The 18,193-nt window shown below is 38.9% G+C and overlaps 1 protein-coding gene across 3 annotated transcripts in view; it reads right to left on the reverse strand.

Moving 5' to 3' along the window:
• The window catches only part of GBF1 (golgi brefeldin A resistant guanine nucleotide exchange factor 1), a 109,512-nt gene extending 91,701 nt beyond the window's left edge, over positions 1-17,811 (reverse strand). Inside the window, exons 1-3 of one of the 3 annotated variants that reach the window (XM_010567720.1) lie at positions 17,706-17,811; positions 12,508-12,613; positions 11,141-11,207 (exon numbers count right to left, since the gene is read on the reverse strand). In XM_010567720.1, coding sequence (XP_010566022.1) covers positions 11,141-11,207; positions 12,508-12,603 — 163 coding nt within the window. In that variant the 5' untranslated portion in view covers positions 12,604-12,613; positions 17,706-17,811. Of the gene's footprint in view, positions 1-11,140; positions 11,208-12,507; positions 12,614-15,122; positions 15,143-17,705 lie in introns of those variants that run through there. The other 2 variants (XM_010567722.1, XM_010567721.1) reach the window with 2 other exon arrangements.
• Between the last annotated feature and the right edge of the window lie 382 nt (positions 17,812-18,193).

Raw genomic sequence — 18,193 nt, forward strand, 5'->3', positions numbered from 1 at the left:
CTTCCTTTGGCTCCCTCCTCCCCTTTTCTGGAAGGCGCAGGCAAGCAGTTTCAACCTTTCCACCGATTATTTAACAGAGGGTCCTAACAGGTCACAAATAAGCTTTTTAAATAAAAAGCACAAGTTGCAATCAACTCTGGATATTTCAAAACTCATGGCCAGGCCAATTTTATTAATCGAGGTGGAATTAAAAACCACTACAGCTTTCTTTTAATAGCAGATTCACATAAGACAACCTCTTCAGCCAGCTGAATGCAGGTAGAGGTTCTTCAGAACAAAAGCACTTTTGACCCATTCTTCTAAAACAAACAAAAAAACCACCTAGGTTTGTATCCAAAACTAGTATTACTTAAGAACAAGTACATGCTTTAGAACGGCCTAGATTATTTTCACTACGGCATTAAAACTTCGAAATTGTAAAATGTTTTTGCTAGGAGATTATTCCTGCTTCCTTAAATCCTGTACATTTGCACATTTTCTGGTACTCTTTCCTTTTCAAATCTGTAACACTGGAACACTTTTCAGCATCACACAAGAGGAGTGGAAACCAGCACAACAAGAAAGAAAATGGGCATCTTATGGGTGGCATTGAAAGATGTTAAAAAAATACTGGCCAGTGCTGAGCAGGATCAAGTGAAATGGGGGCAAAATATGAACTGCATTACATGTTCAAGTTTATTAGCAGCCTCATACAGCTGCTCAAATTCAGGCATCTAATACAGGGATGTGAACAGCTGGTACCATCACCTGCTGTTCCTGCAGAGTGAAAGGGAGTGTGTGACCTTCCGCTGCAGCACATGGGTCTTGTGCATGTGAACAAGTACCAGTATGGGTTGCAAAACTCAATAGCATTAAGAACTGCCATCCAAAAAGAAACTACAATTTAAAGGCAGCTGAATGAGAATGAACTTCACTTTCAAATTTTTAACGGATTGTTAGTAAAAGCGGAAGGGAGAAAATAGTTTGCAAAATTTAAGTTGATGTTGCCTCTGACACAAAGCTTTAATAGTCAGTTACCAAACAACCATTAAATTAAGCATTCCAGGATGCCTCCGATGGTCCCCCCCCCCCCCCCCCATTATTTAATAATATATTTCTTCAGCAATTTCTTTTTCTCTGAAGAAAACATTTTTTTTTTCAATTACTGAACTACCATTCACCTACTCTGTTAGAGTTGCTCTATTGCTTTCTACAATGTCTGAATCTTTTAATTTCTTCCTTTCCTATGTTTCCAACGCTCTTGGCCAAGCCTTTTCCCCAAGAAAATGTTACTTTTTTATCTGCCAAACATGGATATTTCTTCCCTTATGTTCTTAATGAAGCAGAAGCCTGCATAATGAAAGTGTTCAGACTCCTGTATCATGCAAAAAGTCATACACTTTTAGAAAAGTTTGTTGTTTAGAACTTATCTCTTTGCCAAACTAAAATCTAGTTTCCCTACAATATTACAGTATTCCTGTTTCAACTGAAAAAGCCTCTTCCTGTTGACCATATTTTAACAGACTGGAAAATAATTGAGCAAACATATTTCCTACATCTTTGTGTTCATCACCAACAATGCCACCAAAGTAAATAATCCCAGGACTGCGTTGTCCCCACTCCCTGTACCAGCTTGATCGCTTCACATCTGAAGTGCTAATTTCATACTGAGGCAGACTGTATTTGAGAGAGGGGAAGCACAGAAGTAAAATTTTATAGTGCTTGTTAGATCTTAAGTCTGTCTGAATATATTTGCACTTCAGACACTGAAAAAACAAATGTTTTAACTGAGAGCTGAGTACGCAAGAAAAACCATAGTATTTCTGAACGACAAATGTGAAAACCTCAGACTGAAGTGAAAACCAGCTAATGATGTCTCCTCCCATGCTGCTGTGACAGCCATCTTAGTTATTACAGAGCTATTACAGGCCACTATAAACTGTCTAATCCTGCTTTGAAGAACACCCAGGTTCCTAAGTGCAGTTACTAAAGATGCTTACATAAGCAACCATATCTTACCACTGCCACTCATTTTATTTCTAGAATAAAGCCCCTCCCCTAGGCTATATCCAGATCTAATAGACCTCCTTCAATATACCATCATCAAGATAACAACCGAATCTTGATTTATTTCAACAATACCTTGTATTTACAATTTGCTTTCTAAATTATTTAAGCAGTTAATCAAGAGGTAAATGGAATCTAATTCAATAGCCACTTGGCAGACTTCATCACTGTATCAAGAAAAATTACAATTTCCTGAAAAGTAATGAGGCACAAAAACACATTTTAATAAAAAACTTCCTCCAAGGATTAAGTTAAACATGATCAAAAGTGAACAGCATTGTTTTGAAGCCTCTCATCTCATTTAAGTAGCACACACGTCAAGAATTATTTACAGTCATACAAGCATTCAGACTCCTGCACCAAGCAGGGGCAGCATACACTTTCTGAAAGACTGCTCTGTTTATAACTTACTGTTTCAATATGCCTAGGAATAAGTTTTAGCTTACTGCTACAAGGACAGAACTGGAAATTAGAACTTCTGAAGTGCTTGTATTAGGGTATAGATAGAGGATCAAACAATCAAAGTACCATCATCACTGAAGAATTTAACATATTCAGCTAACAAGCATTAATCAAGTGCACCCCTTGAGTGTTACAATTGTGTAATTGTGATTACAGTGCAAAATACGCTAGCATAAGCTGTCATGGAAACAGTTTATCAATCTATTCATTTTAACAGGATAGCTAAAGCCAGTACCACCCCAAACTTTACTTACATTGCATATATGTGCAAGCTCTCATATAACATGTTTTACTTTTACATTTCTACCCATCTCACATTGTCTTTTTTTTGGTCATAATGTCTTGCCCTGTTCCTCAATCATCACGTAACTATACACCTCCTATTTCTTTCACAATGTGCTTGAATACAAAAGTAGTTTGAACTGACAAATTCTAACTTCACAATTGCACCATGCAAAGAGCACGGACACATTCATTCCATGAAGTTCAAGTGATGAGGGGTCTATGTCTATCCATGCCCTTAAACTAAACAAGGAATGTCCAAATATAATTAGGAGTTCAAAGCAAGAGCAGACTGCTTTAGCACTTCCAATGGCATTTCCAAGTCACATGGATACAATACTAATGTAGATCTATCAATTTTCTACAGTAACTATGACTAGTTGATAGATGTTCCTTCTCAAGATGGGCTTTATTTCCTACAGTTTTGTGATGACATGTATTGATTCACTGTCCCTAGAAGATTTACATATATTTAACTGACTCATGATTTAGCCTTCCTCACTCAATGAATTCACAGGTTTCCATTCACTCCCAATGTTCTTCCCCAGAAAGTATCTGTTGATGCCACCAACACTGGAATGAATGCACTTCCAAAACTCATCCATGATATGACATTTCCATCTCTTTCACCTTAGAAAACATCATATAACAAGACCTCACACCCTACCTTTAAGCCATTCTATTATAGGCAATATATACCAAAATTTCTTTTCTTTGCAGCTTTTAGAGGTGCCATAAAGCAAGTTAAAATTATGTCATCTAAAAGATGATAGGAGTTTTCACAGTACTGCATGCAGCTGTAAGTTTTATAGCTCTTCCCTGGACAAATTTGCTGTCTTGTATCATTTTCTAAAGGCAAGTTACAAAAGCAAGATCTTGACTATCCATCTGAAATTTTTTTTAAGAACTTACAATGAGGAGGTCCATAACATGTTGGAAGATTTTTTTTTTCTTGATTGCAAAAAAAAAACCCCCACCAAAAATCTTCAGCAATACTTTATTACACAACACTCAGATAGAAGACAAGCTAGGTACAGTTACCTTAAAAAGAAAAAAGCTCTTGCAAGTTTACCCCAAATGGGCAAGCCACCAACTGCACATCGCTCACTATTAACATTCCCTAACCTATCAACTTGCTATTTTAATAACAGTGTTCTCCATTACTCTGCTACTTTTATATTTACCTTTAAATCCCTCCCATTCTACTTCTCTTCTTGCTGGCTTTTCTCTTCCACACTAATTATTGAGAAGCACTTTATCACACATCCCTGCACTATTCCTGAAAAAATGGCATTTTGCCCAATTGAATCTTCTTTCAAACCTCTCCTTCAAACTCATATCTTGCTATAAACCATATAGGGATCAGCCAACGATGGTGTCTTTGAAGGACAAATGGAGGTAGTCATTAGGAAAAACCCTCAAGTGTTTGACAACTTTGTATACTTAATGACTCCTCTCTGCTCCTACCTGCTTAAGCTACAGACTCTTAGAGGTGAGGAATGCTTCAGTATGCTTGTTGTGTATGTATGACCAATGCTTCTTGGCAGTCCTCTTACATATTATGCAACTATATAAATATGTGCAGGCACTTTCTGACACAAGTTATTCCTTCTTTTAAGTAAATCACCTTTGAGACACTGTTTTTAACAGGTTAGATGGCAGAAGCTTAGTGAGAAGACAGTCAAAAGAAGAAAAGGTGACAGAACAGAAGAGCAATATACTGAATAAACTACTGGATTTCAGCAATTTCATGTACACTCCTACTTCCAGAGGGTTTTTACTATAATGCCTTAACATCTCTTCATTGGCCACAATTCCTTTTAACTAGCCTTGACCAAAACAAAGGCATCATCTTCAAAAAAACCTGGAATAAAACCTCCAAGGATGACTTAAGAGGAACCTTAACTTCAACAGAGCATCTGGTACTGCCTTTCTACCAAATCAAACTGCAATTACTGCCTCTAATGTATGTACATTAGGCCATTTCCTTTATGGCTCCACTTCACACAGAAGCAGTAACTGAAGGAAATAATGGAGTGCCCAACAAGTGGGAAAGTAATTGCTCAACAAGCGTGGAACAAGAGAGAGTCAGCTGCGCACTATGCACATGTGGCAGCTCTTCAGAGCCCAGCCCTGCAGTGGTAACAGAAGGCTGGTGTTATAGAACAAGCCCACTGTGGGAACTCTGCCAAGCAACAGCCAGGAGTGCTTGTCCATCTAAATCCTTGGTTCCTTAAGGATTAGGGGTCAGGAAACAATTCCTTCCAACAGCACCACCTCCTGCCTGTACCTGCCAGTCATTAGCCATGCACAGATGGAATACCATTAAGCTCCAAACTCCAGTCTTAAATTGCACCCAAAGAGCTGTATTAAAAGGATGCTTAGGTGGTATTGCAAGGATGGTGGTGCAGGACTGCAGAAGGGACAGTTCAGGTGTCCTGACTTCAAGAGAAATGCAGAAGTACCTTGTGTGAAGACCGTCTTACTGGGTTGCTTGGGGTTTTCTGCTCTAGATATTCCCAGAGTCACTCCACTTCTGATTTTATTCAGTGTCTTACTACTCAGAAACACAAAATAGAAGATGAACACAGGAGCTAAAAAGTTATCAATTTAAGGATGCTACACAAGCACAGTTTAGCCCTTTCTGCCTGTTCAGTCTTAGTTACACAGTCTCTCAATTATAAGCTTCACCTTCTCAGGAGTCCCAATTTCATTCAGTAACCTATGCTGAAAGGCTCAGTGAACAACTAAACAGAATCAATTAGAGTTCAGAGTGACCCCATCCATACCTGACTCCTCACACACTCTGCATAAGTGCTGTCGCACACACAACAGAAACGCCTTGGAAAAGGTTATGGTGCTTGCCTCAGTGCATCTATAAGCTTCACAAATACTAAGTTATTCTTCATCAAGCACATTCCTCCTCTTTCTTCCTTTATACAGAAAATAAACTAAATCTTAAGTGAAATTATAACAATTTTGGTGTTAGTTTTGGGCTTGAGAAGTTCACATCCCAGGTCTCCCAGTGCAGCTACCATTCTTAGGGCACATTCTTAGTGTCACTCCAGGAAAATGGCTTCGAAAGTAAAGCACAAAATTAGCAACCACCTGGGAAAAGTCTGATTTATTATTTCTCCAGTAACACCAAGAAAATCTATGCCAAAAACATCAATAGAAACCTATTATCTGAGGGAAATTCAAAGACCTTAGCCATAAGACAGTCATTTGATTCATTTGATGCTACAATGAGATTAAAAAGATTAATCTCTCTCAAAGAGAGTATTTGTAACTACCTGCAGCTTCAAAGCAAAAATACTGCATTGGTTTACATTGTCTGTGCACTTGGAAGGACGCCTGCATTCATGAAGACCAGGAACTTGCTTTTAAAATGACAACTTTTACTGCATTGTCTGAACATGATTAGCAAAAATCAAGTCTGGATTCAGCCTGCAAGCAAAGCATCCAGTTAAGGCTGTCACCTTCATATTTCTTATAGTGAGAAGGTGACAGAAAGTATTAAGATAAATTAATTACCACTTCTGTACACTGTGTCAGGTCATTTGATATGGACTAAAAGTGCATTGCCATCCACTAATTAGAGTGAGGCTGAGTTAAAGTTATGGAAGAAAACTTACTCTATCAGTTTCCTAACCTTTATTATACCCTTTCCACTCTTAAAAATTTTATACAGAATGCCACAAAAGCTAAATGTTAGCCTGAGTTGCTTGGTCTTCCAAAATACCAAGTTAACATGTATGGATACCTGTTATTTAAAAAAAAAAAAATTTTGGAAGTTATCACAGGAACAAGCATAATATAGGAGACCAGCGAGTCTTCTAGATTGTTTATATGAAGCTGACATGCAACCGAAAAAAGCTTAGGTTGTGGTGGTTTTTTTAGTGTCTGCTCTAGATAACATTGCAATCCTTCAATGCAAATGAAGGGAGAAGTATCACTAGCTTGACTAGACCACAGTGAATATCTCAGATTCTATTCAGCAGCACCACAATAGCATGAGAATAGGCCACACATTTATATTTACTACCGATTTACCACTTCTTAAAACTAGATCTTTCAGAAAAAGTTCAGACATTAATCCCAAATTGGGATAAAATTCCTGTATTGTTTTATACAAATGTCAGATTTTCCCTAAAAACTGAGTTTCCAGAGCTTGGACATGAGAAAATGAATGTGCAATCAAATCAATGTACCAGAAAACTGATGGCTACAGTAACAATTATATTAAGTCAGTACACTGGGCAAAGGTTCTCTTACGGTTACAGTCATTTGACCTTTAGCCAGCTCTTAATGCCCCAGCCAACCCTCTAAAGATGGAGATTTGCAGCAGCTTCTTGTCTGAAATAAGCCATGAAAAGATTCTTCTGAACCCACTGTACAAGCATTCATTTAAAATGTCATGAATGTGCATGAAATCAGAGTGCTTCTAACAGCTTACTTTGCAGCTTCTGTTTAAATGCACTAACTCTGAACTACCAGAGGATAAAAGGACTCAAACCTTCCAGTCTGGCACTCATGGACCTAAAATATACACAAGCACCTCTTCACAGGTGTGTTTACGTAGTTTAAACCTTATTTAAATAGACTCTCGATGCACACACTTTCCACAAACACCTGCTTCTCCCACTGCAGTGCTGACTTGTACAAGGCAGTTGCATTCAGTCATTTTCTGTCCTAAAGCCATCCTACACACCAGTAAGCTGTACTTCAGTCACGAAAATCCTGGTTACTGACTCACCCCCCCAGTCAGAGCAAAGCAAAATTCTGCAATGAGGAAAATGACTAGAGAAGTACCTGCTCTTACCTCTACAGCATACTGGAATGGTCTGAAGACTTCAACAGCCATGGCAAGATTTAAGGAAACCCAATCCTCATCAGATCATGGAAAAGCAAGCTTATAATTAATTCGTATTTCCAGCCATTTGTGGTTATAAAACCTCTCCTTAGTGAGCTCAAGAGCATCTTAAGTTGGAAACACTCATGAAAGAGAACATGCTCAGTTATCACTGGATGTCGAAAAGAAACTTCCTTTTGTTGACCTAAATCCATAACAAAACTGATGAAATGAACAAACATTTCAACATTCAGACACATTTTCTGGATAGTCAGCTTACTTTAAAAAGCAGTCAAATGGAATTTGTGGTGACAGTGACCCTAGATCCAAACTTGTATCAATACTAAGGCTTCCATCAGTTTTAAAATAACCTTTGAAGATGTAGTTGTACTTTAATTTTGCATGCATGGACAAAGCTTGATAGTCACTGCTTCCATATGATCATAACTCAGGACACTGATTTTTGCTTTTTCTAAGCACTGGAAACATGAGATGCCACATCAAACTTAGGCTTATGGTGCTTATCTTAGTACAACAAGCATTCAACTATTAAATTTATCTTGGAGTAACTTATGCATCACCCAAGATGACAGAATGCCTCTTTTTCCTTTCTGTTTTTCAGGCAACTAGTATCAATAGCAATTAAAATATATGCAGCCCATAAAAATGTAAAAATGGCATACAATAAACCAAATGATAGTGGATCAGAGCAGCCATGCGGTTCATTTTCAAATTATTAAACTGTTTTTATAAATCTACATAAAATTGCCACAGAAATTAAGTTTCTCTGTCAGAATTTTAAAGAGCAACATAATTCAGGTCCAAGGCCCTTAGCTAGGTATGCTGAACTGTAGAAGTGAAGTTACTCTTACCGTAATCATGGGATTGTTTGTGCTGAGCAACAGCATCTTCTCTAGATGCTTCTTTCAAGAGCCCATTTAGACATTACAATGGGATGGGATACCACTATTTAGTTGCAGGCAAGCTTTGAAATGGGAATCTTTAGCTGCTGGAGGCATATGGTGCATCTTTATACCCTTGACCAGGGTATTTCAGCACCACAGTCATGACAGAGTTAATACCCACTAGCTCAGAGGAGAACAAAAGGTACTCCACTGCAACATGCCTAACATTTACATTGCCTCTCTTTGCTCATTAAACAGGTTTTGGTTAAATAATGAACAAACTGTATTACAGACTCCGATGAGAATTCCAAAATTATAAATCAACTGGTAAAGCCCAGAGGAGAATGAAGGGAGTGGGAGGGAAGGAAGGATAATATTGACTAATATAAAGGGCGCAGCTTGACAGTGGATATTCCTGCCACACCTGATCAAACATGCTCCATGGGGGAGGGGAAGGGAGGGCGAGAGCAAGAGGGGAGATGGGACAAGGCAGCCTGAAATTTGCATCCGGAACAGATTAAAATGGGTTCTTGGGGGATTGAGAAAATACATAATATATATTACTATAAATGCAAAATTGTACTAAAAGCTAACTCAAATGTCAAAGATTACAGCTTGAATAAATTTAAATATAAAAGCAATGCGTTTCCATGAGCTAATGAAAGAGACATGAAAGGAAGGTCTAGGCAAAAAAAAAAAAAAAAACCCAAAAAAAACCCCAAAAAACCCCCACAAACCCACCCCCAAAAAACCCTAAGCTTGGACTTTTCATTGCCTGGAAGATGAGGCAGGAGACTCTATATTGTTGAAGGTATTGCTTGGGAACTGGTCCATGCCTAAAACTGAAAAAAAAAAAAAAAATGAAGCATCGCAATGATGTCCTATCTCAAGACACTAGTCGGCAAATAGCAGTCACTGAAGCTGAAATTACCGGTTTAAAAGAACCCCATGTAGTCAAACCAACACACTATCATCGCCATATATAAGCAATTATTATCTCAGCATGAACCACACTTGCGTGATGACTAATACTCCCAGGGAGTCTCTGAATCTCTCAGTACATTAAACTTTGCTTTCTCTAACACAAGCAGATAGTTGGCTTGCATTTTTTACCCAACAAGTCAATAGCACATTGTATCTAGCTACTCTAGATAAATGGCCAGTCCCTGACATTTACTCATACTGCATTTATTTGAGCGTCCTGACATTCCCTGCTCTTGTTGATGAGAAGAGATATTTGCAATAATGGCAAAGAACTTCAGGAGTCTTATTTTAAAGAAATTTTTATCTCATAGAAGGGAGAGAAGGAAAATTTCCTCCCAAAACACTTTTGGTGACGGTATGCATGTCCTACAGAAGATGAGTGAGCTTACCAAAAAACCCACAAATCCAGAGTGTCATGTAGTCTGGGTACAAGCATAACATCCAGAACAAAAATACTACCCAGAAATGCAAGCTGTGCAGGAGTTCCCTAAGATGTCATGATCTGACAGAAGAATCCTGCTCACAGCCAAGGAAAGTTCACCTGGCAAAGAAAAGTAAAGCATTACACACAGGCAGCCACAAAAAAGGAAGGAATAAGGGCTTAGAACTGGCACATGTCCTCAGCACCTCTCGTCAGCACCTGGAAGTGGCACAACTGTACTTCTAGGGAACATACTTTTTATGGGATTCCAGGCTCAGTGCTGACACAATAATAGGCATGCTTCGCAATTAGAAATGCAAAAAGTCCATCTCAAACTTAGGTTCTGAACACTCACTGTAATAAAGGGACCAGAAATAAACCTTACTTTCAAATATTGCAATCAGTAAGACAAATCCCAGGAAGAACCAGCAGAATGCCACATGCAGTTCAGGATTAGCCTCACTTCCAGGCTCTCAACACATTAGGTTACACTTAAACAATCACTCCTGAAACTAAAAAAGAGAAAATGTGGGGGAAAGGGGAGAAAGATGGGCTGGGAGAAAAAACTTGCTCAGAATGCGCATCACAGCCTTGTGTTCTACTTCTGTAATCAATACAGACTTCCAGTTCCTTTCAGTGCAACTGGTCACAAAGTAAGCCTTTCAATTCAAGATTCAAGAGACCCAAAGGGAAAGTGAAGTCTGTGCTTCACTTATTACTGATAAGAGATGATGAAAACCAACAAATCAAAGAATGTGAGGAGAAAACAGGTAATGGGAGGCTACTTTCTAAGCAGATTTTTCCCATCATTCACAGATCAGAAAGCATAAACAAAGCACAGAAAGACCATGTGTAATAATACACCAGATTTCACATATTACTACAGCTTTGGTATACTGAAGAAACATGCATATTTATATATAAAAATGTCTGTGTGTGTATACACACACACAAAAAAATATATATACACACACACATATATATATATCTCCAGATAGCGACAGCAGTGGCCTTTGTGTAATAGTTTACATTGGTATTATTTGTCTAAAAGTATATACGTATTTGCTCTTTTCTTCTTACTCAATATATGACCTCTGGATAGTAAATAAGACGAACAAGTACACCTGTACATTTATTTGCATATACCCTAGCAGGTACACATTCCTGCTTATTTCTGTATAAGCTTACCTGTTATATCATTCAGCACTTCTTTTAAGAGGCTAAAGCTATGCAGCAGGGGATCCCTTTCTTCATCCTATAGGTTATATATAAGAAGGAAGTCATTAATGAGGCAGACATATTCCTGAAGACAAATCTTAATAATGGGTCTGTAAAGACCTCACCTTCATATTCACAGAAGTACTGTGGGTTGAGTTTATCACTTTCAGAGCATTTACTCCATTAAAATCTTGAGAAGCATTTTTATTTTCCTGCCAGTGCTCCCCAATGTAATACAGCTCAAACGTCAAAGCATAGGTTCAAGATTGAGCATTCTGGGTTGGTTTCATTGTCCTTAGAAGTATTTCTGAATAGCCTTCCACTGTTCAATAAATTTCAGAGCAAGTCTACCTCATACCATATTGAAATAGATCATCTGGATTTGCTATAATGTTAATCTATGCAGATTGTAATGGGAACAGAAATACAATGACATTTGGTGCCGTTAAAATAACTGAAGAAAGAATCATAGTACAAAATTTATATGAATAGCTCCATCCTTTAGCCTTAGTCTATCTTTACAGTATTAAAATAAGGAGGAACAGCAGTTTCTCCAAGCTGTGTACATCTGCAGCCACACCCCTCACTGGGTGGTAGTGACCTGCAATGAAGAAATGCCTGTTAGAAAGAAAAAGGGCCCTGCCCTTTGACAAACTGAAACCCCTTGTACTGGATGACAGCCATCTGCTATTCATGTGACATTCTGAAGCACACCACAGATACAGTAGGACACATGCATACATTTACACTGTGGAAGCCATAAACTGACCAATGCATCATTAGACTTGGAAACATTGTATTAATGACTTTTAACAAAACAGGTTTGAAACTATTAACAGGTTTCAGTCAGGAATACAGCTAGCAGTCACAAAACAGAGCTAAAAAATACTATGCCTATGAAAAATTTAAAAATACCCTATATATAATGACTTCCCCAATCTTCATTTCATGGCTTTCATGATGAAGACTGTCTTCTCTAAGAGGGCACAAAAAAAATATACACAAATGTTGTGCTAAATAAAATACCATATATTCAAAATCCCTGACATACCAGGTGATAAAAGTCTAAGGGAGATGACTCCCATGTGGAATACAATGTGGGATTTTTTGTTTGTTTACAGGGTATATAGGTAGAAGATTTCCAGCTTTGTACCTCTAACAGTCACTGGCACACAAGAAGCCAAAACTGCTACACATGAAACAATATAGAAAGTTACTCCAACTTTACTTACAAAAGTACTATAACGAGTGCTAAAAAAAAAAATGGAGGTACTTTTCTAAAACCAGGTAGTTTCTGCCATAGCATGAACAGGTAGTAACAATTCAAGGTAACTTACCAGATGTGTGTGAGTGCTCCATCGGGCATTACGCTTTATGGCTCCCACCACCGCGTTGATTTCACCTTGTACAATGTAAATGTTCTTATCCACCATCCTGACAATCCTGAAAATAAAGGTAATTCAAATTAATCCCCAGCCCCTCAGAATTATTCTCTTCCTCAGATGAAACATCACGTTGGCCCTAGTCAAGCAGGAGGCCTGCAGAGATGCAAGAAACTCTTTCAGATCTTTGTTTTGTGCATGCAGACAAATACAGTTACTTTGTCAAAAGGAAGATGCTTTTCCACAGAGTGTATTTTCAAGACCATGAGAGCAGACAGTTATAACAGGGCATCTGTGAAGCAAGAGACAACTTTGCCAAGGCATATTCCTTGTTTTTTTCCAGTCTATGTAAGTTCACCAAAAGATAAAGTGTTAGGGTACCAGGACAGACATCCATGACAATGCAATAACACATGCATCTCCAGCACTTTATGCAAAGTCCTGCAGCTCTACACAGAACACAAAGCCAATCTTGTACTCTGTTAAATAAGCATCGGTGACTTGAATAAGCTGGCCGGAGCAAAACTGTTTGGGATTTTAAACTTTGACAAAATGAAGTAATTTATAACAGATGTTGATTTCACACTTGCTTCTTGAAAAAAGCTTTCAAGAAAGCGGTCAAGTAAAAGAGTCATGGGTAAGACCCCACAAAGAAATGAGCAAAACTAGAGACAAAATTGGATGGAACATAGGAAGAAAAAGTGAGAAAGCTAAAGGCAGACACTTACTCTCATGTAGCCTAAGGTCTTAGAGGGAAAAACTTAAACTGATGTACCCAGAAAGACAGAAGAGGGGAAAAAATTTTACAAGCAAGAAATATTTTTAATGGTCTGAGAAAAAGCAACAAAGAGTGGATGACTACAGGATTGTTCTCTCTATACTAGCTGTAGCCCAGATACAGTCAAGCATAAAGAAATAAGAATGGAGGGGAATAAACAGACACAACTGTTTATAAAGAATAAACAGGACTTATAAAGCTGCCAGAGTCAGATAATACCATGTCTGCAAATGAGAAGGATTTAGTGAAATAGTAGCCAAATAATGAGACTTTTTCAGAAGATATGAAAGGAAAATGAGGAATCCAGCTTGAAATCACAACAGGCCATCCACAGGGCAGCAAAAGACTGAAAACAGATGAAACATTGATCATAACACTTCAAATCAGGCAGGCTCATTTAAAGGACTCCATTGGGGAGGGAGGGTGAGGGGTAATAAAACACAGAGAATATGAGAATGATTTTTACCCATGTAGCAAAAGCAAAGCTGGAAGCAAGTGGTTTTGGTGTATTGCTCCAGAGGTCAGAAACACTACCACAGAAATTTCAGAACATACATCCTGGATCTGTCAGGCTTCACATTAACTAACATGTTTGAATTATCAACAATACTTCAAGTATACAAATACTCTCTGAGTGAAAGAGACTAATTTGCTTCAGGACTCTATAAATAATGGAAAGAAAGCAAAATATAAAAAGATACCTTATCAAGGGAGAACATCAGATTTGTTGTTTCTTATCTTTTTTATACGTTTGCAATAGGATGAACAATCTAATGGCAAAACTGTTTCTTACTTCATTAGATTAATTATACGTAATGGCATTCCTAAGTGTTACACAATAAATTAGGGGCAAAGACAAAAGTATTTTATAATATAGGCACTGCTGTGACAGACCAGATCAATAGTTTATCTCATTCACTACTAGATGATTCAAAAAAAATAAACAAATAGTTCTGCCAAGTAGTTTGCTTGTGCCCTAAAGAACAAAGGTTCATATCCTCCCTCCACAGCTGTTATAAAAGAACCACAGATATTCTTCCTATTCATGTGTCTAATGCTCGAGAGATGTTCCCATCCTCAATAGTAACTTATTTCATATATTATTTATATGACTGCATTAAAATAATGTATAAAAATATCCTTGACCTCAATTTTTTCTACTTCAGTATGTTGTCTTTGTTTTAGTACAAGGCACTAACAGAAGACTCTCCTCCACGTAAAATTCCTCACTTATTTATTTCTTCTTTCAGTAATTCCAATATTTTCCATATTTCTACATAGGCAGTTTCTCAGATCAAAACTCTGGTCCATAGACCAGAAATACTTTCGGGGAAATGCTTTATACATTCAAATTTGTCAAAATTCAAGTTTTTCCTGTCTTCACTGTTACAAAACAACATTGAGCCCGTAAACTTTGTAGTGCCGTGCTAGGTGTTTAGCAAACTGACATGGAGACAAAGGCTCCCCCAACCTGATTTGGAAAACCATATAAAGAAATACCAGACATATGTATCACGTGCCCTGCACATACACAGATACTCAATAGTTCTGCCAATATTTAAAGTGATGCTAAAGCTTAAATGCTATTCTGCATACTACTGAATCTGCCTGTAGGACTCTTCCTATTTCTTCTCCTCTACTTCTAACCTAAAAGAATCAAGATGGAAAAGTTTGTTAAACTCGGTCCTTCGTGAATGTAGGAAACTTAGAATGCTCAGCTGTTCCTAAACCTGGTGCTATCTCCAAGCAGCAAAACATGAAGAGAAGATAGACATAAACCTCCAACACATACCTCTTCCTCTCAACCTGCTGGGAAACTGAATGTGTTGATCCTTTCAAGCAAGGGTGCAAAAAAATCCCTGTTGCTTGGCAGGGCTCTCCTGACATATTAAAATCCTGCAAAACTTACAGGGGTTTTTTTGCAATTATATCCTTTCATTGCTAGCTATTTGAGAAGACTTGATAAGAATGCACTCCTTTCCTCACTGCAGATTCCATTAAATGTAACTTTATTCAAAAGTACAAAAATTCACTTTACACATGCCAAAAAGCTTACTGGCCCAATGCAACTGAAATAACCTGTCATGCTGGAGACACAAATTCACTCCCAGATCTCTGAACATCACACATACAGCCCACTTCGCCACAAACACTGGGTAAAGATGGGGGAAAATCCTGCTTTATATTTAAGCTTGCAGTTAACCAAGCAATAGCGCACACACATTCCAAAGTAAACCACAGCCAACTATCTTCATTCACGCAAAGAACCTTTGCAACTGTGTGCTGGAGAAGGAAAGAGAAAACAATTACAGGGTGGGGGAGAAAGCCAGACGACTATTTTCAGAGAGATGTACCTTGTAAGCTAAACCCACCAAAAGCACCATCCATCCCTGTAAAAGTTTAAAAGTTTATTTCAAGCAATGGAAATAGCTTCTGTAAACTCTGCGCTTCCCAAAGCCTACCCCTTTTAAACTATCAGATAATTTCAGTATGCATTCCTTCAACTATAACCTCATCACAAGCAACAACTGCTCACACTTTAGAGCTCAGTATAGACGTATTATATCAAAAGAAGTTTTAAGATTGAAATTAATGCTCTGAAGCTGCAGAGAAACGGTTACAAGATTTACCAGACCAGCACTGAATGATCAGTTGGGTTTACAAGAGCATGGTAGTAGTCAAGCAAAACCATTAAATGTTTGTTCAACATATAAAAAAAATTGCTAACACGAATTCAGGCTTAATGTTACAAAGGTATGGTCTGAAGAGTGGGATATTGTATAACTGTTGGTTGGACAGGTTAACATAACTAGTAATGCTGAAGATCATTAAAAAAGTTGAAACAACCTCCCTAGCAAAGCCATGGTTCTGACACCTCTTGCTGTCTTCAGATCAAGACTTGCCTTTCTTGAAAGCAATCTTTAATCAAACACAAGATAGCGGACTCAGTAGAGAAACACATGGATTAAGTTCCGTGGTCTTGAGTTATGCAGAAAAAACAGGATAGGTACCTATTAAATTCCAAATGCTTTTTAGCTCCTTATGTCTTCAGTTAATCCTACATAAACTACTGTTTCTTTCTCATGATAGGTTCATACATCTGCTTAAAATCTGCAGACCAGTCCTCAGATTTCACTCGTGTGCAGAACTTCAACAGGCAGCACAGTGAAAAAGACAACTCCAAACGAAGGCAACACAGCTGCCCAGCCTACCACGAGAAACCGGGAAGCTGTTAGCATTCACAGCCTCACTGCTAACAAGGTTAGGAACACTGTGAATGGAAAAAGGTAGATGTCTGAGCATGTCATAAAAGAACAAAATTTAACATTCACATGCTTCTCAAAGCCTTCAGCAATGTTCTGTAGGCAGTAATTACCACTATTCTGAGACTCTTGAAATAGTATCAGACATGAAATCTTCATATAAAAACACTGACAAGATTTACATCTGCAGATGTTATCTCACACATGCACCGAACACTCCACTGCTCAACCTTGGAACATACTACCCCAAAACATCCCAGTGCACAGGAACCCGAACTTTTCCTGGGTAATACCACAAGAAGTCTCAGGTACGCTTTTAGGAAACGCTCCCTCCCCTGCAGGGAAATATCTGCAACTCTTCTGGAAACAAGCAAGAGTTAGCATCAGAAGTGATGAAGTCTGGCAGACTTCCATCAAGTCACTTCTTGCTAGCACAAACTTGAGCCTTCAGCTATGGCAACCAACTCAAACCCAGTGAAACTACTCCAATAAACAGCAAAATAAACAACATAATCACTACATATGCAAGAAAAGTATTATTTCAAAGTAAGCTCCCCTGACCTAAATTTGCAGTGTTTATGATAATGCATGAATAATCTATGTAGTCTCTGACCTAGATTTGGCCACTTCGGTCCTGATACAATACGCTGCTACCAAAACAGAACACACAACACCCTTCAGTCCATGAATCACAAACAATTCCTGCCTAACTCAGAGATAGCTAGGTTACCCAGAAGCCCAGCTGACAATGAAAAAGCTCCTTTCCTTCCTTCTAAACTACACATGGAAGGTACATGGATCTCCATCAGTAAATTTAACTTGCTTGGGTTTTTCACATGGTAACTACTCTGCAATAAACATCACAGACAGCAAAAGTTCAGAGAAGCCAGGATGTATCTCCAAAGGCTAGCTCCTAATGCCTGGACAAAAGTAATAGAAAAGTATTAATTTATAAGTATGGCAAAGAATTGTGCAGTCCAGTGATGCCAAAATTCTGGGTAATTAAGAACACCCTTTAAAAAATAAGCAGCAGTAACGTGACAGCGGCGGCACATCAGAAGGGAAGGTGGAAGGCACCTGGGAAGCAAGATGAGAAGGCAACTCACATTTACCTGTCAAAACTGCAGAGTAAAAATGAAACCTAAAGTAAATATGGAAAGGGGGATTTTCTTTCTTCCAATTACTTCATACTGTTGAAACTAAGAAACATGGCACCAGCTGAACTCACAATGTATGCCCTAAGTTCGCTCTGAGCCTTCCTCCTGCAACAGCTAAGAAGCTGGCCATACACTGGGAGAAGTCTCTGCTTCCACCAATTTTTAAGCCAGCCAACTTCGCGCACGGCCAGCGGGTGCGCGTGCAGGCGCAGGCACAGCCGGCACCTCCCTCCCCGGCCCGGCTCGGCCACCCCGGTGCGGCCCTGAGTCCTGACCGGGCTCTCCTCTTACGCCTCCGGCCCGCGGACGGTGATTGCCCAGAGCCGGGCAGCCGCCCCCCCCAACCTCCCTGGCCCTGCCCGGCCGTTTCCCCCCCACCGCCCCGTGCGGCACCCCGGGCAGGACGTCGCGCCCGTCACGTCACGGCCCGGGGGCGGAGGGGG

The sequence above is a fragment of the Haliaeetus leucocephalus genome, unplaced genomic scaffold (genome assembly GCF_000737465.1).
Source record: "Haliaeetus leucocephalus isolate CR32 unplaced genomic scaffold, Haliaeetus_leucocephalus-4.0 Scaffold229, whole genome shotgun sequence".
Lineage (NCBI taxonomy): Eukaryota > Metazoa > Chordata > Aves > Accipitriformes > Accipitridae > Haliaeetus > Haliaeetus leucocephalus.